Below are 27,080 nucleotides of genomic sequence, written 5' to 3'. Positions count from 1 at the left end.
TGACTCTAACAGTCTGACTAAGGCTCTCAATCTTAAGAGTCTTTTTTTTCTGTCTTTTGTGTGTATATATAATTGTGAAAAAAAAAAAAAAAAAAAAAAAGTAATTCCCTAATGCTTAACAACAGATGACATCATCTGCCTGGATATAAATACCCCATCTAGCTGTGACAGACACTAGACACCATAACAATAACTGTGGTTCGTTGTTCTTCTCTCTCTCCACCACTTACAGGAAATGACAAAGATGCCACAACCGTCGAGAGACAACCTTGCAGTCAACCACTTGCAGAACCTCTAAAACCCCTCTGGTGCAACACTGCTCTCTCCCTCCCTTCCCTGATACCCCTCCCCTGCTACCTGACCACACCATGCCCCCCGCCGGGCTCTGCTGCCCCAGGCTTTGGGCCACCGCCGCCCCTTCGTGGTGGTCTCTCTACCTGCTGCTGTTTGACCTGCTGCTGACCCCCGGAGTCCTGCCCACCCCCCGGATCCCTCCCGTAGCTAAGCGGGAGATCACCATCGAAGGAGACCTGGTGATCGGCGGCCTCTTCCCCGTGCACGAGAAGGGCGAGGGACCCGAGGACTGTGGGAAGATCAACGAGCAGCGAGGCATCCAGAGACTGGAGGCCATGTTGTTGGCCCTGGACGAGATCAACGCTGACGACCGTCTTCTGCCTGGACTCAGACTGGGCGCCCACATTCTGGACACGTGCTCTAAGGACACCTATGCTCTGGAGCAGAGCCTGGAGTTCGTACGGGCTTCCCTCACCAAGGTGCACGAGCCAGGCTTCATCTGCCCCGACGGCTCCAACCCCATCCAGGACGACGTCCCTCTGGCGATCTCCGGGGTCATCGGAGGGTCGTACAGTGACGTGTCCATCCAGGTAACCTTCACACCTCGCTACCTCACACTCCTCACTCCGAGAGGGAGAGGGGGAGACGGAGAAGGAGAGGGAGAGAGGGAGAAGGAGAGGGAGAGAGGGAGAGGGAGAGGGAGAGAGGGAGAAGGAGAGGGAGAGAGGGAGAAGGAGAGGGAGAGAGGGAGAGGGAGAGAGGGAGAAGGAGAGGGAGATAGGGAGAAGGAGAGGGAGAGAGGGAGAAGGAGAGGGAGAGAGGGAGAAGGAGAGGGAGAGAGGGAGAGGGAGAGAGGGAGAGGGAGAGAGGGAGAAGGAGAGGGAGGGAGGGAGAGGGAGAGAGGGAGAAGGAGAGGGAGAAGGAGAGGGAGAGAGGGAGAAGGAGAGGGAGAGGGAGAGAGGGAGAAGGACAGGGAGAGAGTCTGTGGTTACCCTCTATGCAGTTTAGAAGTATGCAGAAATGTTGACACTAGGCTTGTTTTCATTTGAATTAAATTAAATAATGAAATAATTTATTACAATGATACGGCCGGTGACGTACGTTGGCTTGCTGATTTGTAAGGACTTAGATCATTTTGGGGTTTGTGCTCTTCCTTGTTTTGACATCTTATAAATCTATTCATGCTGCCTAACTGTATGGTCAATCTGCATGCTATTTATCAAATGTTTTTGACTATAAACCCGTCAGTGTTACTAAGAGAAGCTGTGTCATTGATAAAGTGACGCAGCATCAGAAGCAGCACAGAGTGATCCGATAGGGGGGCGGCTGTGTCTCAGGAGGTAGAGTCGGCGTCTAATGATCGGAAGGTTGGCAGATTGGCGGTTCGAGCCCCGGCTGGCCACATGTGGAAGTGTCCTTGGGCAAGACACTGAACCCCAAATTGCTCCCAATGAGCGGGCCGGCGCCTTGCATGGTAGCTTGCCGCCATTGGTGTGTGAATGTGTGTGTGAATGGGTGAATGAGAAGCCGTTTTAAAGTGCTTTGGATAAAGGCGCTATATAAGTGCAGTCCGTTTACCAATAGCACTGACAAATCAAAGCCCTCTCTCATTAATTGGTCCCAACTGAGTTGTTCCTTGTCATGTTCCTGTTTAATTGTTTCTTCATGTGTCTTCCTAATGTTGCACGTCTTTGAGATGGTGTCTAGATAGGAGGAGGTTGTGGGGGGGAAAAAGGAAAATTAAATCTGATGAAAACAGTTACCGGAAACACCACCTTGCATCACCGCCTCCGCTGAGCCGAAGGAAACCGCCCTGAGCTCCAGCGTGAGATCTGCACGGGCTGGTCTAATTACCCACCTGGGATATACGCTTGTTTGAAGCATCGACGTTCACATGGACCTCCGTCACTTTGTCAGCGTGATCATTTCCGCCACGCAGTCAAAACTGACCTTTCGTACACCTATGAAGAAGAGCCGCAAGGCAACGCGACCGGTCGTGCTTAATTAACGCCTGTTCTCCTCTCAGAGAGCGTCAGAACCACGAGGCTCCAGATGTAAGGGAGAGGAGGCGCGCGTGAATAATTAAATGGCAGAACGGTACAGTTAAGTGGGAGATGTTGGGTAATGATTATGTCAACAGGAGCTGTAGCAGCGATGGTGAGGAAGGAGGAAGTGAGACTAATGAAGCGATCCATAGAATGTGTCGGAGATGAAGCATGTCTGTGTCCTTCCATCAGCAACCACGCCAGTCAAGACATGACATGATGAATATGATAAAATGATTCACTTCTGTCATGCTTCCTTACAATTTACTGAAATGATAGATGATAATACTATTATATTATATTGAATGTATAACTCTAGCCCCAAACCTAAACCCACCCCTAACCCTTACTCCAGCTCTAACCCTAGCGCCAGTCCTAAACCTAACCCTAGCTCCACCCCTCATCCTTACTCCACTCACACACACACACACACACACACACACACACACACACACATTTTAATCATTTATTTCTGTCCACATAGAAACAAGTATACAAGGACACAAATACTGAAGGCACAGATGGGATGCATTCACAAACAGACATGGACAATGTCTTTCACATACAACAGGACAAGACTCACGGGTACAAGTAACACCGTCTCCGCCATATTTGGCGGCTGCCAATAATCGCAGAGACAGAGCAATACTTGCTGAGCCTTTTTGCTTCTCCCTTGGACATTCCCAGTAGACGTAGTCCTCTGACAACCAATCTGTGTACATGTCCAAGACTGCCAAATATAAAGACTAATAGCGTACACCTATAGCCTAGCTCTGAGATGGTGTCTACAAGCTGCTGGTATTTCATGACCTTAGAAGATGAAGTTAGTCAGATGAAGCATGTCTGTGTCCTTCCATCAGCAACCACGCCAGTCAAGACATGACATGATGAATATGATAAAATGATTCACTTCTGTCATGCTTCCTTACAATTTACTGAAATGATAGATGATAATACTATTATATTATATTGAATGTATAACTCTAGCCCCAAACCTAAACCCACCCCTAACCCTTACTCCAGCTCTAACCCTAGCGCCAGTCCTAAACCTAACCCTAGCTCCACCCCTCATCCTTACTCCACTCACACACACACACACACACACACACACACACACACACACACACACACACACACACACAAACGTTGTTGAATGGAGACGGTCTACTCTATAACTATTCTTGAGAGACTGTGAATGTTACAAATGTGACAACACAGTAAAGACATGCAGGGTTTCTTTTACCGTCCAGTTGAGTCGATTCAGGCACAAGAACACATAAGACCCCCCCACTGAGACAGTATGACGGTATAGATCCACTTCTCCTCGGCCTCTTTTGTGGTCAATGACAGTCAGGAGAAGAGAGGGACTGAATACATCCCTGAGACTGAGCCTTCAGTGGCTGAATCGCTGCACCAGACTGTCAAAATGTTTTCAGGAAAGAACCGTACAGAACTGTAGCTTTTTGTTGTTTACATTCTCACTGACTCTGGGCTCAGGGCTTGTTTGGCAGGAGCCCCCCAGGTTCCTAGACCTTCATTGACCCGCTCCTTTGTTAGTTTAGAGGAGCCCATGGAGGGATGTGTCAGAATAGGCTGCCGTTTACGCAGTAGCAGCGTAGTTCAGCGGAGTGTGAGAGAGGAAGGGCACCAGAGGCCGATGACGCTCCTGCAGCGCTTCAGAAGAGCCGGTTTTCCCATCTGTGGGGTGTAACAGGGGCACGGCAAAGCTTGGCAGGGTTGTCCACCTGACTGGAGGGGGGACGCTGCCCCAGCCTGTCACAGGGGGGCATGGGGGGGGGGGGGGGGGGGGGGGTAGGGGCTGGGATGGGGGGGTCAAAACCATTCACAGCACAGAAACATACAGGAGAGACTCAGACAACACGTGGCACTGGGTGTAAAGTCAGTTTCATATCGGGTATTCATCATCAGACGTTAGGCTCTTCAAATCTCAACAGCTCTTTAACAGTGTGTCCAACTGACCTACAACTGAGCTCATTATGATGCTGTGTTATATAACATTACAATGTTGTACAACTGTTATTTTATTTGTATAAATGTTTAAACTTCAAAAGCACTTTAGCCATGAACTACAGAGCTCTAAAACCAACTTCATTCAAACCAGAGACACACTGGCAAGGCTGCAAAATCTTTACTTTTTTTTTTTTTTTTTAAACATTAAAAACATTTATGTTTTTCATTTATATGTATGTTTCTTTTATTTGAAATTCAATAGCATTCAAACCGCAAAAAACAACTTAATTCAAACTAGAGACACACTGTCAAGATTGCACAGTCTTTATGACATGTTCCCTTCCAGCACGTTTTAATCATTTTCGGATGATCGTTAACCACACCAGCTCAGCTTTTTTTTTTGCCCTTTTTCACCCAATTTGGTATCCAATTGAACCCAACCTAGCATCCAATTATCCCCTGCCTATTGCGTAGGATCCGCCACACGACCCCGTGGCCGGCAGCCCCAGAGGAGACCGCCAGGCAGACTAGCTGACTGACTCCTCGACCGTACCGGTAACGGTGCTTATTCCGGCACCCCGGGGGCGCTGTTGCGCGACGGATCCTTGTCCGGAAATAGTCCTATACCGCCCTCTGGAGCAGCCGCTCAATATGCCGCTCTCTGTGTGCCTCGGCCATATCCGGGTCTGGCGAGCTGGGATTCGATCCCAGTCCCCGGTGGGCAGCTTGCACTAGTGGCTAGTGCTTAGACCGCTGCGCCACCGCGGGGCACTAGTGAAAGCTCTTCTACTGATGGTAGCAGGGATATCAGGAGAGCTCCTCTAGCCATGCTGTCATCCAGGGCCTGGTGGTCTGAGGTTACTTAGCCGGCTCCTGCTCCGCATATCTGATTATTCTACATAGCCTGGAGGAACAACACAATTTGGGTCATTTCACTCAGATCCACCACCCTGACGAGACACCAAGAGAAACCAAGTCCATCAGGTCTACTGCAGACCTCCTCCAGACCACTTACAGACAGAGAGAGACAAGTAAACAACTATTTACAAAAGCTAATATTGTTTAAAGTAAAGGCTGTGCAACATTACATCTCTGGTTTGAATTAAGTTGTTTTTAGGTATCTTGTATTGTATGGCTAAAAAGTGCTGTTGAAAAAATACAATACCATCAGAATGAGCTCATTTGTAGGTCAGTTGATTCATCCAGTCAAGAGCTATTTGAAGATGTCTGACGAATACACACTATGAAACTAACACAGTATCCATACACTATGAAACTAACTCTGTACAGCATCCAGAGATGTTTCTCTCACACATGGAAGTGTTTCCTCACCATCTGGTATGGTATGGGCGGGGGGTGAACCATTACTGATGACTAAATGACACTGTTGGTGCCAAATGATGATGTAAAGTTTATGATCTATTGTGCACTTTATATGCTATAGATCGTGCTGCTTACAACAGCCAAAAGTGGATGGTTGTGTATTATGGGATGTCTGATGGGGCTGTTACTGCATGTGCAGCACATGCCCATACCCAGACCTGGGACTACAGGATGGCCAAGTGGACTAAGGGAGATTGTTTCCTGGTTGGAGGATTGTTGCCTGGCTTGACTTTGTATTCAGAGAACTATTTGTGATCCCGAACTCCTCACACCCCCATGAATATTCCAGCATCTCTCTCTCTCTCTCTCTCTCTCTCTCTCTCTCTCTCTCTCTCTCTCTCTCTCTCTCTCTCTGTCTCTCTCTCTCTCTCTCTGTCTCTCTCTCTCTCTCTCTCTGTCTCTCTCTGTCTCTCTCTCTCTCTCTCTCTCTCTCTCTCTCTCTCTCTCTCTCTGTCTCTCTCTCTCTCTGTCTCTCTCTGTCTCTCTCTCTCTCTCTCTCTCTGTCTCTCTCTCTCTCTCTCTCTCTCTCTCTCTCTCTCTCTCTCTCTCTCTCTCTCATCTCTGTCACCTTAAACGCCCCAGATTTTCATCACATTTTTAATCAATCACATACGGTTTCAATCTGTTTTCCCAATGACATGTGACACGGAGTAGATTGGAAAATGGATGTCTCACTGTGTTAGTGTTCCAGCCTCACGCCGAGCGGGCATGGTAGAGAGAAGAAGAGAAGAAGCTTCTCTCTTGGTGTGAACTTCAAACGGGTCTTGTGTTTCTCATGTGTGGTATCAGAGCCACCCTCCTCCTCCCACCTTCCCTCTCTCCTGAACCTGTTATTTTTAAACTGGGAGTTTTAGCACGTTTGCAACGTGGCGCTGTTCGCTAATTAGCACAGCAGAATGTCGTTTAGAACCGAGGCAGAGCAGTGTGAGATGAGAGGTCAGGGAGAGTCAGGAGTCAGGACCTACACACACACACACACACACACACACACACACACACACACACGCACGCACACACACACACACACACACACACACACACATGCAGACACACACACACACACACACACACATGCAGACACACACACACACACACACACACACACACACATGCAGACACACACACACACACACACACACACACACACACATGCAGACACACACACACACACACCCCCAGACACACACACACACACCCCCCCAGACACACACACGCACGCACACACATGCACACACACGCACACAGGACCTACACACACACACACACACACACACACACACAGACACACACACACACACACACACACACACACACACACACACAGAAGATGAGCGTTAATAATGCCAGCCAATCGATATCCATGTGCACGCCACCCGCCCCCCCCACCCCCCACCCCCCTCCCTTTCATCTCCTCTTCTTAGAGAACTGTGGTTTTCTTTTTATTTCCTTCCCTCACAAGGTGACATGGAATAAATTATCATATTTTGTCTCAGAACCTGTGGGTGTGCTACAGCATTGTGAATTTAATTGTCTGCATTACTATGCGTGACAGGACTGTATCCCCTGGTCTCAGCTATGATGTTTTGACAACGGTTGGACTCGTCTCAGACTTTGGCCTTCTCCACGTGCATGCTGGGGAATTTAAAGCAGCTTTACAAAGCCTCCTAAACAGAGGAGGGAGGAGAGGAACTGTTAGGGGAATTCTAAGTATTGTTTTGTAAAATTCTAACATTGACCAAGGTTTCCCCCGGAGTCCAGAGTAGAGCAAAGCAATCTGCTTCCTTGTTGTACACAGAGAACACATCTGACCACCGGAGGAGTTCCAAACTTGATTAGTTTAATTTATACTTTTATACAGTTTTATACAGTTCCTCGGCAGTCATGAGACACAGCAGGTTTCCTCTATGTGAACCCAGATTCTTTAAAGCATAACAACATAAATGGCGGGTATGTTCGTCATACAGAGGACAGAAACACACCTCCTCATCTCAATGGTCACATGGTCACATTTCTTGTGGCAAATAATGTAGCTAAATTCTACCTGAATGTGTCTGTTGAGGTGTGTTGAGGTGTGTTGAGGTGCGTTGAGGTGTGTTGAGGTGCGTTGAGGTGTGTTGAGGTGTGTTGAGGTGCGTTGAGGTGCGTTGAGGTGCGTTGAGGTGCGTTGAGGTGTGTTGAGGTGCGTTGAGGTGTGTTGAGGTGTGTTGAGGTGTGTTGAGGTGTGTTGAGGTGTGTTGAGGTGTGTTGAGGTGTGTTGAGGTGTGTTGAGGTGCGTTGAGGTGCGTTGAGGTGTGTTGAGGTGTGTTGAGGTGTGTTGAGGTGCGTTGAGGTGTGTTGAGGTGTGTTGAGGTGTGTTGAGGTGTGTTGAGGTGTGTTGAGGTGTGTTGAGGTGGTGTTGAGGTGTGTTGAGGTGTGTTGAGGTGTGTTGAGGTGTGTTGAGGTGTGTTGAGGTGTGTTGAGGTGTGTTGAGGTGTGTTGAGGTGGTGTTGAGGTGTGTTGAGGTGTGTTGAGGTGTGTTGAGGTGTGTTGAGGTGTGTTGAGGTGGTGTTGAGGTGTGTTGAGGTGTGTTGAGGTGTGTTGAGGTGTGTTGAGGTGTGTTGAGGTGTGTTGAGGTGTGTTGAGGTGTGTTGAGGTGTGTTGAGGTGTGTTGAGGTGTGTTGCGGTGTGTTGAGGTGTGTTGAGGTCACTCTGGTGGAGAGCATCATAGATATAAAAGCTTCATGTGGTGAATGTTCTCTGGGTTTCTGATAAAGAACATCATCAGCAGATCAACACACACACACACACACACACACACACATACACACACACACACTCCCAGTTTAACGCCCTGCACCTGTCTATCAGTCCTAAAAACACATTACTAGAGAGACTACCGATCTTCAAAGTGTACGGAATCTCATTGTCAGTCAAATATTCAGTCATATCTAAGTGACAGCAGCTAAACAATTTATAATAATATACAACAACTATCTGCATTTGATATGTAACAGTATGCATATGCTGTTATCGTCCTATGGAAAAGGGATGTATTGAGAGGCTGTTCTGTCATTCACAGATAGATCTTTCGCTGCATGTCATATTCACAGATAAATCTTTCGCTGCATGTCATATTCACAGATAGATCTTTCGCTGCATGTCATAATCACAGATAGATCTTTCGCTGCATGTCATATTCACAGATAGATCTTTCGCTGCATGTCATAATCACAGATAGGTCTTTCGCTGCATGTCATATTCACAGATAGATCTTTCGCTGTATGTCATATTCACAGATAGATCTTTCGCTATATGTCATATTCACAGATAGATCTTTCGCTGCATGTAATATTCACAGATAGATCTTTCGCTGTATGTCATATTCACAGATAGATCTTTCGCTGCATGTCATATTCACAGATAGATCTTTCGCTGCATGTAATATTCACAGATAGATCTTTCGCTGCATGTCATATTCACAGATAGATCTTTCGCTGCATGTCATAATCACAGATAGGTCTTTCGCTGCATGTCATATTCACACATAGATCTTTCGCTGCATGTCATATTCACAGATAGATCTTTCGCTGCATGTCATATTCACAGATAGATCTTTCGCTGCATGTAATATTCACAGATAGATCTTTCGCTGCATGTCATATTCACAGATAGATCTTTCGCTGCATGTCATATATTCACAGATAGATCTTTCGCTGCATGCAATATTCACAGATAGATCTTTCTCTGCATGTCATATTCACAGATAGATCTTTCGCTGCATGTCATATTCACAGATAGATCTTTCGCTGCATGTCATATTCACAGATAGATCTTTCGCTGCATGTCATATATTCACAGATAGATCTTTCTCTACATGTCATATTCACAGATAGATCTTTCGCTGCATGTCATATTCACAGATAGATCTTTCGCTGCATGTCATATTCACAGATAGATCTTTCTCTGCATGTCATATTCACAGATAGATCTTTCGCTGCATGTCATTCACAGATAGATCTTTCTCTGCATGTCATATTCACAGATAGATCTTTCGCTGCATGTAATATTCACAGATAGATCTTTCTCTACATGTCATATTCACAGATAGATCTTTCGCTGCATGTCATATTCTGGATCTTTGGCTCTAGCCTATCTCCATGCTTGGCAGCACCTCTGGGACGTATAGATGGGCTTTCTATGTTGGAAAAAAAACAGGACAGACACATGAGTAAGAGCTCTGGCAGAGTCAGGACCTACACACACACACACACACACACACAGACACAGACACAGACACAGACACAGACACAGACACAGACACAGACACAGACACACACACACAGACACACACACACACACACACACACACACACCGCCTCCCCCCTGTCCCCCCCGCCTCTCCCTCACAGCGGGAACACTTCGCTGGCCTCTCATGTACAAGGCGCTTCTTTTGATGCATCCTTCCCATGCCCTCTGTCTCTGGTAAACAAACACTCTCTCTACAAATAACTCCATTGTCAATTCTGGATGTGTTAACCCATTATCCACCAGTAGGTTTTTTAATTTAATTTTATTTAACCTTTATTTAACCAGGCAGGGCCAATAAGAACTAATTCTTATTTGCATTGGCGGCCTGGCAAAAGACACAAGCCTCTTGGGGGGTGGGGGGATGAAAAGAAATCAGGTTGTATGTTAAAAACAAAGAACACACGACAGACAGCGGCACATATCCAAGCATTTCCAGCACAGTTAAAAGAGTAAAAACATCCGTACATCTCCACACCTCCTCCACTTACAGTCACAGCATCAAGTTAAAGGGACAGCGTCACACATCCACGTAAACCCGCACAACATTAAGCACAGCAGAAAGCACACTAAAGGTTGACCTGGTGGATGTGACCTGGTATATTCTGAACGTCATCTGCATCACAAAGGAACGGATTCCCAGACACAGTTTGAGACACTTCCACTTCTTGGACTAAATTACCTTTTCAATGGAGACTCTCCTTTGAAAATGCCTAGGCAGCATCTGTGTCTGGTAAAGCGTTGGAAGCTGTTCTAGTTAGACGGCTGCAGGGGCTAAAGCTCAGCAACAGCAGCAGCTAATACCTACAGTATGCATATCAAAACATTTATGTGTTTATTAATTGTTTATTTAGGCGTGGGAGGTTCTACTGAGAGCAAGGTCTCGTTTTCAGAGGTGCCCTGTTTACAAACATGAAACATATGTTATATATATAATATAACCCTAACCCATATCTTATATATAAACATATCTTAGAAGTACATTCAGAATTACAAACATACTACACAATCATGAATTACATAAAAAAGAATGTGTTCATTCTTTAGATGACAAATCATTTATCATGGTCTTGACATTTTTGAGTCAGTAATTCATAAAATACAAAGGTTCCATCTCACAGAACATAATGGAATGTAAAAACTTTGACGCTCAATATCTCTGAACGACCCTAGACGGAGATAGAACCTTATCATTCTAAGCTCACGATTGCATGCATGTACAGTATGGGTCAATCAGGCCAATTACCATTACCATACCAATCCTAATGGATCCTATCTGATATGTGCAGACGCTCTGCTCTGTATTCAGCATGGGAAGTTAATTGAGTAATCAATTTTGTTGAGAGGAGAGTTGTGGACGATCGTCTAAATGCATCATATTTATTATATTATATCATATGATTTACTCTATTTCACTTCAAGGGCCTGTGAGCCTGTGCTCTCTACAGGCTGTTGTGTTTGGGGCCTTTTAAATGAAGTTGCCAGAATGAGTTAAGCACACGACTGTTCTGGGATCAGGGTTAATGTCAGTCCGCTCATAGAGAACCTCTGGAGAGACCAACACTGCAGTCACCATGCTGCACATAGAGAACCTCTGGGGAGACCAACACTGCAGTCACCATGCTGCCCATGTCTCTGGGCTCCCTTCAATGCTTCCAGTTAATTTATGCAACTCCTTCAGATACAATACCCCAGAAGTTGAAGTTGCATGTTCTGTTGTGCAGTATACTCATCTGAAAACCAACATGTTGTAAGAGTTTTGTTACTATGGCACTGAACAGAAACATACTTTAATTTAGCATCCTGTCTGTGTCGATAGCGCTAGTACTAATGGTGCTAAATGGATATCGCTAGCACTAACGGTGGTCTAACAATGATGCGTGTGTAAGTAGCGGCAGCCCTGACCTGAACACCTGCAGAATTACTTCTAAAACAGTTTACTGTGACTGTGTTCTCCACGCTGTCTGGAATTGTACCTAGCTCCCTGAAGCTAAAAGTGATTTCAACAGCAGCGGAGTTTAGCAGACAGGGAGATTAGTTAGCTCACGCATCAGGTGACTTGGATGAGACTTAGACCCCCCCTCACCACCCAAAATACGTTTTGGGCAGATCTACACGATTCACATGGATGACCGATTTTGAGATAAAAACGGCTAGTTTAGCAGAAAGGTGACAAGTTTGCACCCTTGCACATATTCTGCCAGATTCTCTTCAGCTGTCACACCTGCCACACAGAGAGTGTCCTGACGTTCTCACTCCTGGCCTTGCAGGGCTGACTGTCAAACAAGAACATCCTCAAGGGGACAGTGAACTAAAGTCTGCATTCAGCAGTGTAGAGGGCTTCAGGGGGTGAGACACGGGTCAGGGGCGAGGCCAACAGAACCATAGTGGACCCCACACACAGCCTCGCACACAGCCTCAGACACAGCCTCACACACAGCCTCACACACAGCCTCACACACAGCCTCGCTCACTGCTAGCAGCTGCTGCTGTCTGGGAGAAGAGACAAGGTCCCACCCTGTAGCACAAACAGGAGCAGAACCAAATAATAATAATAATTTTAGTTTCTATAGTGCCTTTCAAAAAACCCAAGGACGCTTTACAATTCTAAGGGAAATGATCAGACAGACAAAACAGAAAACAAACAAAGCAAAACTGAAACATTGACTAGGGGCCAAAGGCCTTGATGAACAGATGTGTCCAGTGTGGGGGCGTTGCGGATCACTATGGGGAGGGAGTTCCAGAGAGTAGGTGCAGCCACGCTGAAGGCTCTGTCCCCAAAGGTCCGTAGGTTGGTGCGGGGGGTGGATAGCAGGCCCATGTCTGCGGACCGCAGGTTCCGACCAGCTTCATTCCTACAGCCATCAGGCTGGGAGGGTCAGGGTGGAGAGAGACTGGGAATCTGAAGAGGATTCAGTGTGAAAGAGGAAGAGTTAAATGAGATCTACAGTATGTGAGTTCCGTTGTTTGGGGAGCCTCCAGGCATTCTGGGAAGCCAGAGGGAGAAGGTAGTTACAGGAGGGTTAGAGCCACATGGATAAACAGTCATCTGTCCTACCCATCAGCCCCTGGGGCAGGAAGGAACAGCAACATGCTTAAACACAGCTTGTTTTCACATACATATACAGCGAGTTGCAATGAATTCAGATAACAACAACAACAACAACAACAACAACAACAATGTATTCAGACTTGTAGCCAGTTAAACAAACATATATTTGATGATTAGAAGGAATCAGATTGGCAACAGGACTAACACTGTTAACTGCCCATTCAATCTAATCCTCTCAAAGTGTTGAATCACAACATAATTATATGCCTCATTAGATACAACAACATCCGCTTTCACTCCCACAGGAAAATCTATAATTGTTGTCTCAGTTAGATGAGCATGATTACCTTATGGTGGGAAATATTGATTACAGATTCCAACACACACCTCAGAGATGTTGGGCTTAAGCTGCGGAAACAAGGTTTATTAGGAACACCTGTGAACACCTTCTCATTCATTCAGGGGGTGTGATGGTGTGGGGAAAGTTTTCTTGGCACACTTTGGGCCCATTAAAAGCAATCAATCATAGCTTGAATGCCACAGCCTATTTGAGTATTGTTGCTGACCATGTGCATCCCTTCATGGCCACAATGTTCCCATCTTCTAATAGCTACTTCCAGCATGATAATGCACCTTGTCACAAAGCAACAGTCGTCTCAAACTGGTTTCATGAACATGACAATGAGTTCAGTGTTCTTCAGTGGCCTTCCCAGTCACCGGATCTGAACCTTTTGGGAACACCTTTGGGATGTGGTAGAACGGGAGATTCACAGCTTGAAAGTGCACCTGAACAATCTGCAGGAATTGTGTGATGCAATCATCTCATCATGGACCAGAATCTCAAAGGAATGTTTCCAACATCTTGTGGAATCAATGCCACAAAGAGTTGAAATTGTTTTGAGAGCAAAGGGAGGCCCTAACCAGTATTAGTATAGTGTTCCTAATAAAGTGTCCAGTGAGTGTATTTCCTATCAGTATGTTGTTAAAAAGGGGCATGATGCCCCATAGTCTCCAATGCCAGTCTCACCCCCAACCTCCAAAAAACAACAGCAGTGTGTTTGAGAGGATCCCATCGATTTGCACAGAGGTAGAAACAGCCAACTTTGGCCTGGGGATGCAGAACATAGATGATTGATACCTAAAACCATGTTGTTCTGTTGTTTTGTTAGTTGAATTCTAGTTTATGCGTTACCTATGTTATTACACAGTCTTTAGCACAGTACGAGATAGTAGTGGTTCATGGCTGGGGGACTAACTGATGTTTCCCGCTGTTCCTCTCTGTCCAGGTGGCCAACCTCCTCCGCCTGTTCCAGATCCCTCAGATCAGCTACGCCTCCACCAGCGCCAAGCTCAGCGACAAGAGTCGCTACGACTACTTCGCCCGCACCGTCCCCCCCGACTTCTACCAGGCCAAGGCCATTGCCGAGATCCTCCGCTACTTCAACTGGACCTACGTGTCCACGGTGGCCTCCGAGGGAGACTACGGAGAGACGGGCATCGACGCCTTCCAGCAGGAGGCCCGCGCCCGCCAGATCTGCATCGCCACCTCGGCCAAGGTGAGCCGCTCCATGAGCCGCGTGAGCTACGACAACGTGATCCGCTCCCTGCAGCAGAAGTCCAACGCCAAGGTGGTCATCCTGTTCACACGCAGCGAGGACGCCCGGGAGCTGCTGGTGGCGGCCGCCCGCATGAACGCCACGTTCATCTGGGTGGCCAGCGACGGCTGGGGGGCGCAGGAGAGCGTGGTGAGGGGCAGCGAGACCGCGGCGGAGGGGGCCTTCACCATCGAGCTGGCCTCCTACCCCATCAGGGAGTTCGCGGACTACTTCACCAAGCTGAACCCGTACAGTAACCTGCGGAACCCGTGGTTCAGGGAGTTCTGGGAGCACCGGTTCGCCTGCAGTCTCACAGAGCCCGGCTGTTCTGAGCACAGCCTGAGGGACGGGTTGTTCGAGCAGGAGTCCAAGATCATGTTTGTGGTGAACGCCGTCTACGCCATGGCCCACGCCCTGCACAACATGAGGCAGGCGGTCTGCCCCCCCAACTCCACCAAGATCTGTGACGCCATGAAACCAGGGAACGGCAAGAGGTTCTACAGGGAGTTCATCCTCAAGACCAAGTTTGATGGTGAGTGAAGCTGGTCACATCTAGCAGTTAAAGTTGGTACGAAATATAGACAAGACAAAGCGTGAGCGTTCTATCTCCATTTTTGTCAAAATTTTGTTTTTTACATAATCTGATCCATTAGGTGTTTATTAATGCCTGTGGGATGTTATTTTTAAAATGTTGACATTTTTTAGTTAGTAATGAATAAAATACAAAGGTTCCATCTCACAAAACATAATGGAATGTAAAAACTTTGACGCTCAATATCTCTGAACTGCCCTAAACGGAGATAGAACCTTATCATTCTAAACGGAGATAGAACCTTGTCATTCTAAACGGTGATAGAACCTTATCATTCTGAACGGAGATAGAACCTTATCATTCTAAACGGAGATAGAACCTTATCATTCTAAACTGAGATAGAACCGTATCATTCTAAACTGAGATAGAACCTTATCATTCTAAACTGAGATAGAACCTTATCATTCTAAGCTCACGAAAGGTTATGTTGCTCTCCAATGCAAGTGAGTTGCCAGAAAATCTTCCTAATCTCTTTATACCTCCCAAGGAAAAGTAATTGAGCTGGTATCAAATTATAAGTATGTGGGCATCCTTATTGATAGACAGCTTTCTTAAGGCTCACATCGCCAATCTAACTTCTAAGCTCAAGGTGAAGTTGGGCTTCTTTTTTAGAAATAAATCGTGCTTTTCCTTTGGAGCCAGGAGGTACCTGGTGTCAGCTACTGTTCTGCCCTTGCTGGACTATGGTGACTTACTTTATATGAATGCTTCTGCTCAATGTTTGTATATAGACACTGTATACCATTGTGCACTGAGATTTGTTACTAGTTGTAAATATCTGACCCAACACTGCACTTGTATAACAAAATCTGTCTGGCCTTCTTTGTATGTATGTAGGCGTTCCCACTGGTTGAGTCTTATATACAAAACTCTCCTTGGGATGTACATATCTATCTAATAATAATAATAATAACTTTAATTTCTATAGCGCCTTTCAAACAACCCAAGGACGCTTTACAATTCTCAGATCAGACAGACAAAACAGAAAACAAACAAAGCAAAACTGAAACATTGACTAGGGGCCAAAGGCCTTGGTGAACAGATGTGTTTTCAGGGCTAATTTGAGTCCAGGGTGGGGTCGTTGCGGATCACTATGGGGAGGGAGCTGTATATTTTTCACTCATGAAGTAGTACTTTTTAATTCCTTGTTTAAAATGTAATAATACTGAATATAAGCACATACTGTAAATCAAGCAGCTCAGAATTCTACCATGTTAAGTCACTACCCTCAGTGTGTCCTAGAATCTAAATATAATTGAGAATTGTTATCCTACATATCGGTAAATTGGGCTTTTAATTTGAAATAAACACAGATTTCAATTGAGCGTGACATCGGATTTCCAGTTCATGTTATTTCCCATTTGAGTTGAAAAAGGTTTTGTGATGATTAAATTTGCAATGATACACCATTAATTAGCATCTACAAAATCAATTATAAACGTGGACCAAATTAGACCACAGAGAATTAAGCTGCATGGATTCTGGAATGATCCCTTATGAATGGATTCTTTCATGAACGAAAATGAAAAGTATCCGGATTTGGTGAGGGAAACATTTACGGCCGATCAGCGAGAAGCAGCGAGAAGAAGATTAATAATATCTCTCTCTTCCTTTGATGAAATACATTTAACACTAGAACAGCTGTGCCTTTTTTACCTACTATAAGAGCCCCCTCTTTACAATGCTCAAGCTGCTATTTACACACAACGACCACTAGTTGGCCGCTTGTAAATTAGCCTGCCTCCTACACAGAAAAACTGCAAAATAGCTTTATACCAGCTTATCCTGATGTGATTTAGAAAATGTAAGTGGTGGGTGGTAGAACGCACATATCTAGGAAAAGTCATGAAAGGAGGGTCCTGAAATTTGATCGAATGCAAAGATATTACATTTTTCTTTACTCACACTGTTCTAGTGTTAATCTGATAACTGAATTTCTATTTGAAATGGAGGGTGTTTTTCATAGCATTTCTATTTCCCCCTCAGCTCCTTTCAGACCTGCAGACACAGAGGACATGGTCCGCTTCGACACCTACGGAGACAGTCTGGGACGCTACAAGATCTTCCACTACCACAAAGAAGACGGCAAGTACGTCTACCAGAAGGTGGGCTACTGGGCGCAGGGCCTGACCCTCAACACCAGCCAGGTCCCCTGGAGGGGCCTCGGACCGCCCACCTCCCAGTGCAGCGACCCCTGCAGGAAGAACGAGGTTGGTTTGTTTGTTTATTTGGATAACTAAGACCTGTGGGCAGAGATGGACACAGGGATTTGGAGCTGTCAGGATACTGAGCCTGTGGCTAACTTTCCCCCGACGTTTTACTAGTGGCTCAGGATACTCGATACTACGCTGGAACTAGAGTAACACCGCAGGTTAAATCACTGTTGTTGTTGTTGTTTGTTTATTTGTTTATTTGGATCCACCATTAGATACAAAAAATATGCAGCAGCTATTCTTCCTGGGGTCCTCATGCCATACTTTCAAACAATTCTTTCATCTTAAACACTTAAATACAGACAATACACTTCCATAACATTCATACATACATACATAGATTAGCCCTATTATTTACATTTACATTTTTAGTTGAAGACAACTTAATAACGAAATAAAGAAAGAAAAATAATACAGAAAGTATACACAAAGACAAAAACACAACTCTCCTTACCCTTGGGATCACAAGATGTTCAGCTCAATTCACCATTGAGAAACACTTAATTGTTTCCAGGGTATCCCGTATGTAAACAGATACATCTTTAATTTTTTGTTGCTATGTTGCTATCTCGTGACGTTAGAATTATAAGGTTCTATCTCCATTTTTGTCAAAATTGAGTTTTTTACATAATCTGATCCATTAGGTGTTTATTAATGCCTGTGTGGTGTTATTTTTAAAATGTTGAAATGTTTTAGTTAGTAATTAATAAAATACAAAGGTTCCATCTCACAAAACTTTGACGCTCAATATCTCTGAACTGCCCTAAACGGAGATAGAACCTTATCATTCTAAACGGAGATAGAACCTTATCATTCTAAACTGAGATAGAACCTGATCATTCTAAACGGAGATAGAACCTTATCATTCTAAACGGAGATAGAACCTTATCATTCTAAACGGAGATAGAACCTTCTCATTCTAAGCTCACGATCTGAAACTAAACAGCTTGGTACTGACTTCCAGGTGAAGAGCATGCAGCCCGGAGACGTGTGCTGTTGGATCTGCATCCCCTGCCAGCCCTTCCAGTACCTTCTGGACGAGTTCACCTGCGCCGAGTGCAGCTTCGGCATGTGGCCCCTGGCCAACCTGACGGGCTGCTACGACCTCCCCGAGGAGTACATCCGCTGGGAGGACGCGTGGGCCATCGGGCCCGTCACCATCTCCTGCCTGGGCATGCTGTGCACCCTCTCCGTGGTGGGGCTGTTCTTCAAGCACAACGACACGCCCGTGGTGAAGGCGAGCGGGCGAGAGCTCTCCTACATCCTGCTCCTGGGGGTGCTGATGTGCTACAGCATCACCTTCGTCTACATCGCCAAGCCCTCGGTGGGCGTGTGCACCCTGCGCCGGCTGGGTCTGGGCACCTCCTTCGCCGTGTGCTACTCGGCGCTGCTCACCAAGACCAACCGCATCGCGCGCATCTTCAGCGGGGTGAAGGACGGAGCCCAGCGGCCGAGGTTCATCAGCCCCGGGTCCCAGGTGGCGATCTGCGGCGCGCTGATCTCCTGCCAGCTGCTGGTGGCGGTGGTGTGGCTCCTGGTGGAGCTGCCGGGGGTCAGGAAGGAGGTGAGCCCCGAGAGGAGAGACATAGTGACCCTCAAGTGCAACAGCAAGGACTCCAGCATGCTGGCCTCGCTGGCCTACAACTGCATCCTCATCATCCTCTGCACCGTCTACGCCTTCAAGACCCGCAAGTGCCCCGAGAACTTCAACGAGGCCAAGTTCATCGGCTTCACCATGTACACCACCTGCATCATCTGGCTGGCCTTCCAGCCCATCTTCTACGTCACGGCCAGTGACTACAGGGTGAGTGTGATAGTATTCTTTATTTTTTTTTACATTTTGCCATTTAGCAGACGCTTTTAATCCAAAGCGATTTACAATTACGAATTACAGGGACATTCCCCCCTGGAGTAACTGAGGGCTAAGTGCCTTACTCAAGGGCACACTAGTAGTGGTGTGGTTTCAGGCGGGATTTGAACCCTCCGATCACAACCTTCCGATCACAAGTCCATCTCACTATCCACTAGACCAGTGGTTCTCAACCCTCTCCTCGGGGCGCCCGTGGTTTGTACTTGATTAGTTGAATCAGGTGAGCTGGTGGTGGAACAGATCAAATATGTGTGGAGCGGCTGGGGCGCCCCGAGGAGAGGGTTGAGAAACACTGCACTAGACCACTACTACCCCTATGCACTGGTTGTGGTTGGTGTTTTCTTCCCCAGAGAGAGAAATCATTGTTTAAAAATGTCCTTGAATGTGTCTTATGCATACCTGCTGAAATAGGTGGCATATGCAAATTCAGGTTTGATCATAGACTCTACCACGTCTCATGAAAGGAGTGGAGTTGCTTTCATGTGCCTCAGTGTTCCTTTAAAGATACGAACAGAGAACACTGGGGAAATATCACAACCAGGACTGATTATATGAACTATTAAATCCAGTCTTAATAGACACATAATTATACAGTATAGTTACATAGACTGTGTTGAGACATTGTCCAGGCGAGATACTTAATTTAAAAGTTCAATGTTACCATTAGAATATCTGATATTGTGGCATAATGATCTTCTTCTGCTGAAATGTCCTTCGAGCATTTAGATTGGAAGCCACATGTTCCAGAATGTTCCTTCATGTAAAGGGTTTGATCGTGTAGATCTCAACAAGAGCTCATTATGGTAAATGGACTGCACTTGGAGCGCAATGGAGCGCCTTTTTTGCTGCTCCAAAGCGCTTTACAACGGCCTCATTCACCCATTCACACACACATTCACACACCAATGGTGGCAAGCTGCCATGCAAGGCGCCGGCCCGCTCACTGGGAGCAATTTTGGGGTTCAGTGTCTTGCCCAAGGACACTTCGACATGTGGCCACCCGGGGCTCGAACCACCGATCTGCCAACCTGGTGATCATTAGACAGCGACTCTACCTCCTGAGACACAGCCTCTACCTCCTGAGACACAGCCTCTACCTCCTGAGACACAGCCTCTACCTCCTGAGACACAGCCGGGTTCTCCAGGTCGCCCTATTGGCTGCTGTGTCTCCCCAGGTCTTAGGGTCTATGTGGCACTTTTTGATGTTTGTTTTGATGTTGTCCGTATACCTTTTCTTTTGAGCTCCCGCGGCACGTGTTCCTACCACGTTGGGAGTGTAGGACTTGTTTTGGGAGGCGTGAGGGAGTCAGGCATACGGACCACATGGCCAGTCCATCTGAGCTGGTGTTGGGGGCGATGGTGGCGGTGGTGATGGTGATGTCAGCATCCTCCAGGACGCTGGTGTTTGTGCGTCTGTCCTCCCAGCTGATCCTGAGGATTTTCCGGAGGCACCTACACATACACACAAACACACACACACACACACACACACACACACACACACACACACACACACACACACATTTTAAATGCTTTATTTATGTCCACATACATCTACAATATCTAAAGGACATAAATACTATCGGTGCATTTTGACATTATGAAAACAGTCAGTTACAGTAGTGCTGAGCCAACAACCAGTTATGCTACACACAGGATGTTATTCACACTCACACACACACACACACACACACACACACACACACACACACACACAAGCAATGTTACACGTGTTAAAGCAAACTTGTTGTAGCATTAGTGAATGGTACAGCTGAAGGAAAGGAGAAAGTAAACAGCATCGCCGCCCCTGGCAGAATGAGATCAGCCTCGTCAGGACTGTCAGAAGAAATGGGTAATTGTAGCTGCACAGTAATAATCACACAACTATGTTTTCCAGCTCTCTTGGCATTTGTAGCCTCAACAGTCACACGAAAGGCTTCATAATGCCACGACATTCTCCTAGTCCTCACTTGAAGAGCCCTACAGTATTACAACCCCATCCTGGACATGAGAATGACAATGCCCTGATACAAACATATGCACGCTTAGTATCTATGGAGTCTTTGTTGCCATATATGACAACTAATGTGTCGATAAAGCTGGCAAAACATTTGAGTTTCCAGTTTCATGATTACCTCGGTCTGTTTCTGGGCAACTCATGACGTTAGAATTATAAGGTTCTATCTCCATTTTTGGTCAAAATGTAGTTTTTTACATAATCTGATCCATTAGGTGTTTATTAATGCCTGTGTGGTGTTATTTTTAAATGTTTGTGTCATTTTTGAGTTAGTAATTAATAAAATACAAAGGTTCCATCTCACAAAACATAATGGAATGTAAAAACTTTGACGATCAATATCTCTGAACTACCCTAAACGGAGATAGAACCTTCTCATTCTAAACGGAGATAGAACCTTCTCATCAGTGGCGGACTGGCCACCGGGCAAGCCTGGCAAATGCCAGGAGGGCCGCGAGACTCTGGGCCGCACAGAATGTATTATATAAAAATATATATATATATTTGTAATTGTGTCTCTGGTGATTTTCATTGAAAATAACTTATTTCAGCAGACCGCGGCCCAAAACATTTGATATCGGCCGGGCCATCCACGCAGTTCTGCATCGCGGACGCCCAGGGCCCTAAACCAATAGGAGCAGAGCTCCCCTATGGGGCGGAGCTCCACGATATAGAACTGGAGTATGTAAACCAATAGGAGCAGAGCTTTAGGTAGCGGGGTAAACCAATAGGAGCAGAGCTCCCCTATGGGGCGGAGCTCCACGATATAGAACTGGAGTATGTAAACCAATAGGAGCAGAGCTTTAGGTAGCGGGGTAAACCAATAGGAGCATAGAACTGGAGTATACCTCCATAACTATCGTAGTCAGCTCTGTATCGCCAGTGGACACGCACCTCATGTCATCATTCCGTTTATAACAGCAGTTAACGTTACACTGCTTTCATTTTCAGAATGGGGGAATTTGATGAGAGCGATGCAGTTAATGTGCAACAACTGGATGCAGGGAGCAAGTGTAGTTGGAAGTAGGAATGCACCGAAATTCGCATGTATTGGGCCGAAAATAGCACAAAAAAGTAAATTCGGTGTGAAAAGGCTATTGAAAGAGATATTGACTGATGACTGCCTACTGATAATACATATAATTACAGCAAACATGTCGGTAGTTTGGCATCTGTCCTCTGACTTTTTATGTTAACAATCCGTGTTGCGTGTTGCGTTTGGAAATAGGGCTGTTGTGTCGCAAATGCCAGGGCTGTTTTTTGATCCCAGTCCGCCCCTGCTTCTCATTCTAAACGGAGATAGAACCTTATCATTCTAAACGGAGATAGAACCTTATCATTCTAAACGGAGATAGAACCTTATCATTCTAAACGGAGATAGAACCTTATCATTCTAAACGGAGATAGAACCTTATCATTCTAAACGGAGATAGAACCTTATCATTCTAAACGGAGATAGAACCTTATCATTCTAAACGAGTTGGTGTGGTTGTGCAGCTGGGCTGTGGACCTCCAGAGTTCAACCAGAGGAGGGGGGAGGTCTCTCTCACATTGGCCTTGGACCATGACCGTCCCCAGGCGGTCTCCTCTCATGTCTGTGATAATCAACCAGATCAAGCATCAAACAAAGGAGGAAACCAAGCCTACCAGGACTTGATAGGTGATTAAAGAGAGCGAGAGACTGGATGAAAATATGATCGGTTTTCGTATATTGGAACGGTGGTAGACGGAATAATTAAAATAGGAAAAAGGTTTGGCAGAACCTGTCTCCTGCTCTGTTGGTGTGCCTTTAATGATGATAGCTATGGGCACAGGTTCCGCATTTTAAACATGGTTCAACTTCTGATAACATATTGGAGAAATGTTTCCAGCATGAAAGGCAAGCTGTGTCGTTCATGAACCGAGGGTCTCACAGATGGGAGTGAGATATTCCACAGATTCCAAAACCTTGTAGTAGTAACATGGATTTCTGTTTCCATTCTACCTCTTCTTTCTCATGCTCTCTCTTTCTCCCTTGAGGTTTAAGGCCATTGATCTAGTAGCCATTGGTTTGTTACGTTCTCTGTGTTTAAGTGTGGATAACATCATCTGTGCCCTGCACATACTGTATGTTTATCCTGGCATCCCTGTACAATAACATCTGATTGTCTCAGAAGAAGTCAGTGATGGGGCCACAGCTCCTGGGAGACTGGGGGGGTCTGTATACAAGACCAAACCAGTGTCACACTGATGCAGTGTTATCACCAGGGTGAACTGGAGTTCAACGAAAACAAAAGGAGTTAACCCAGCAAGACAGGAAAAGGCTAAATATTAAAGTCTAATGTATGTGGTTATCTACTGCTCGATGCTAAATCACCACAGTAACTCCAACACATTGCAGTGTCTAGTCCAGCCTTACCAAGGGTCATTTGATTGAATTGAATTTCAAAATGGATAAAAAAATCGGTTATGTTTTGTTCAATCTGGTTAGGTATTGTATCTGTGTTTGACACTGTTTCACACCACAGAGAAGCAGAGACTACTTGTGTCTCCAAAGCGCCAGTGGGCTGAGAGAGCAGCAGCGGTGGCAGCAGTCAGCCCACATTAAGGGTTTGGTCGTGACAGACTGGAGACCCAGAGCTCTGCAGGACAGCCAGCAGTGCTATAGACAGACAGACGCCCTGAACTCACACGCACAAGCACAAGCACACACACACACACACACACACACACACACACACACACACGCACGCGCATGCACACACACACACACACGGGCACACGCACAAGCACAGGCACACACACACACACACACACACGCACACACACAATCTTTATTTATTTATTGTCATAACAAGGACTATTGTAATGATGTAATGATTTTTTATTACAATGGTTTAATGTCATTACATAAAATCTAAATATGGGGCATCAAAACATGGCCAGACTTCCTGTCCTGTCCTGTCCGTCAACAAACACGACACATCCAGGACATTAACGAGCACAGTTTAATTAGCCTGGCCTTCCCCAGACGGTGAAAGAGAATGATTGGCAGACAAATCAAGAGCACAGCTGTGTCGGTACAGTATCAGCTTTGTCAACTACTCACTGTCTCCTCCTCCTCCTCCTCCTCCTCCTCCTCCACCTCCTCCTCCACCTCTCTCCTCCTCCTCCTCCTCCTCCTCCTCCTCCCCCTCCTCCTCCCCCTCCTCCTCCTCCTCTCCCTCCTCCTCCTCCTCCTCCTCCTCCTCCTCCTCCTCTCTCCCCTCAGGTGCAAACCACCACCATGTGCATCTCTGTCAGCCTGAGTGGCACCGTGGTGCTGGGCTGCCTGTTCGCGCCCAAGGTCCACATCATCCTCTTCCAGCCCCAGAAGAACGTGACGACCCTCCGGATCACGGCCAACCGCTTTGGCGCCACGGTGTCGGCCTCCGCCCCCAGCTCCAGCTACTCGAAAGGTAAACCCTACCTCCCCATGTTAACCCCCACCTCTAACAGCTCAATGTGAAGCCATTCAGGCGTCACGTGACGTTAGAATTATAAGGTTCTATCTCCATTTTTGGACAAAATTGAGTTTTTTACATAATCTGATCCATTAGGTGTTTATTAATGCCTGTGTGGTGTTATTTTTTAAATGTTGAAATTGTTTAGTTAGTAATTAATCAAATACAAAGGTTCCATCTCACAGAACATAATGGAATGTAAAAACTTTGACGCTCAATATCTCTGAACTACCCTAAACGGAGATAGAACCTTATAATTCTAAACGGAGATAGAACCTTATCATTCTAAGCTCACGATTAGTAGGTTTAACATCATGTACCATTATTCACAGTTTCAGTGGTTTCACGGTTTGTATGGTGTTTAACATAATACAGTTTAATGAACATAGACACACATATCCCACAAAGGCAGATCCCTTGGCTCAGTAATCTGGCATGGTTAAAAACAGTCAACATACACTGACAACATAATACACACTGTCCAGAGTGCAACATCGACAGTGCAAAAGAAGTTGAGAACCCAAGAACACTTTCTTTTTCTCACTTTTCTTTCTTTCTATCCTTGTCTAGCGTCAGCCTCTACCTACGTGCCAACGGTGTGTAACGGTCGTGAGGTGGTGGACTCGACCACATCGTCTTTGTGAGAAGACGTCGAGCTCGTATCATCTCTCCATAACCAACCCAACAAGGCTGCTGATGACAGAAGGCCCATGTCATGTCGTGGAGTTTGATTAAGTGATAACTCTCTACCTGGGTTGAGGGGGGCAAGGGTGCGTTTGTGAGAGCTAGGTTGTGTGACTATACATATGTATTGTTCGCCTGTAAAGCATTATCTGTATAGATTTTAACATTGCGTGGTTTGTTTGGTTTGCAGATAGACATGTCGTTGAATGCACTGCACCTTGTTGTCAGATAAGTCTTGTGAACGGGGGGGTTGTGAACGATCATCGTGTCATGCTAAAGGGTGTTCTTATCTTGTCCTCTCATTGCTGTAAATATCCACATGTTTATTTCTCTTATTAATACAGAAACATGTTTTCGATTCAATTTACCCCTTCTTTTTTTTTAAACAAAATGCAATGACATGAGATTAACAATCGTGAAAGTGATTAGGCTACTATACAATTATAAAGGACAATGTTTTAATGTAGACTTTGGTGAACCAGTTTGTGCTTTCTTGTAATTTATGTAAATAAAATGTGTTTCTTTTTTTAATTATTAAAACATGAAATGCCAGTGTGTACGTTGCTCAGTAACTCTTCAGGTAGTTAAGTTACAACTTAACAGGATGTTGTGACGTTAGAATTCTAAGGTTCTATCTCCATTTTTGGTCAAAATTGAGTTTTTTACATAATCTGATCCATTAGGTGTTTATTAATGCCTGTGTGGTGTTATTTTTTAAATGTTGACATTTTTTAGTTAGAAATTAATAAAATACAAAGGTTCCATCTCACAAAACATAATGGAATGGAAAAACGTTGACGCTCAATTTCTCTGAACTGCCCTAAACGGAGATAGAACCTTATAACTCTAAGCTCACGATTTGTACATTAAATCTAACTGTACTGTACATTAGCCTACACACGGCAACGTCACACTCAGTATGTTTCATTCAGATGACTAACAGACGCAGTATCAGCCTACACACACACACATCTCAAACAGAGCCCACATTAGATTTGATCCATCTCAACTCGAGTGAAGACAAGGACTGAGAAATAGGCAGTGAACTGTAGGGTGACCTGCTTACATTTACATGTTTGCCATTTATCCAAAGCGACTTACAATCTGTAACAACCTGTCTAAGTAAGTGAATCATCAGTCATCGTACGAAAAAGTTATCTAAGCTATGACCAGGGTCCATTGGCAGTTGCAATGCTAGAAGAACCAATATTATTTATTTTAAACCGCATACAGGAACGACTGGCTCTACAGGATGCTGCACATTGTTGCATATTCAAGTGATAAAATGTGCAGTTTAGCACCTTCAAGTCTCTCAAGGTGTACGGTGGTAAAACCCAATATGAGCAGCAGTGGCCAGCTCTCTCAGAGCAGAGGAGGTTTGTGGAGGCACATTAATCCCAGGAGACACTCAAGTCTTAAAAGGCACTTTTCACCTCAATGTGCCAGGCCGACCTGTCAAAGCATCCATGTTTCTTTAAAAACAATTCGATGCCTTTTACGGATTCATAAGCTGTTAAAAGCATTTATTATTCTATCACCAAACCTCCAGGGATCACCGTACAAAACCACAAGCTGAGCATCCAGCAGCACAGACGCAT

General features: G+C 45.6%; 1 protein-coding gene across 2 annotated transcripts; it reads left to right on the top strand.

Moving 5' to 3' along the window:
* Positions 1–368: 368 nt before the first annotated feature.
* Positions 369–25,442, top strand: grm2b (glutamate receptor, metabotropic 2b; the record flags this gene model as incomplete). Of its 2 annotated transcripts, none has more annotated exons than XM_080545518.1 (6): positions 369–884; positions 14,316–15,156; positions 17,203–17,426; positions 18,394–19,233; positions 24,567–24,753; positions 25,375–25,442. In XM_080545518.1, the coding sequence occupies 6 exons, from the start codon at positions 369–371 to the stop codon at positions 25,440–25,442; spliced, it is 2,676 nt and encodes an 891-aa protein (XP_080401644.1). The 2 variants fall into 2 exon arrangements, with proteins under 2 accessions (XP_080401644.1, XP_080401643.1); XM_080545517.1 differs by having other exon boundaries at positions 25,369–25,442.
* Between the last annotated feature and the right edge of the window lie 1,638 nt (positions 25,443–27,080).

The sequence above is a fragment of the Nansenia antarctica genome (genome assembly GCF_963989245.1).
Source record: "Nansenia antarctica genome assembly, chromosome: 15".
NCBI classification, from domain to species: Eukaryota; Metazoa; Chordata; class Actinopteri; order Argentiniformes; family Microstomatidae; genus Nansenia; species Nansenia antarctica.
Note: the sequence above shows the minus strand (reverse complement) of the source record. Positions and strands in the feature narration are given on the sequence as shown.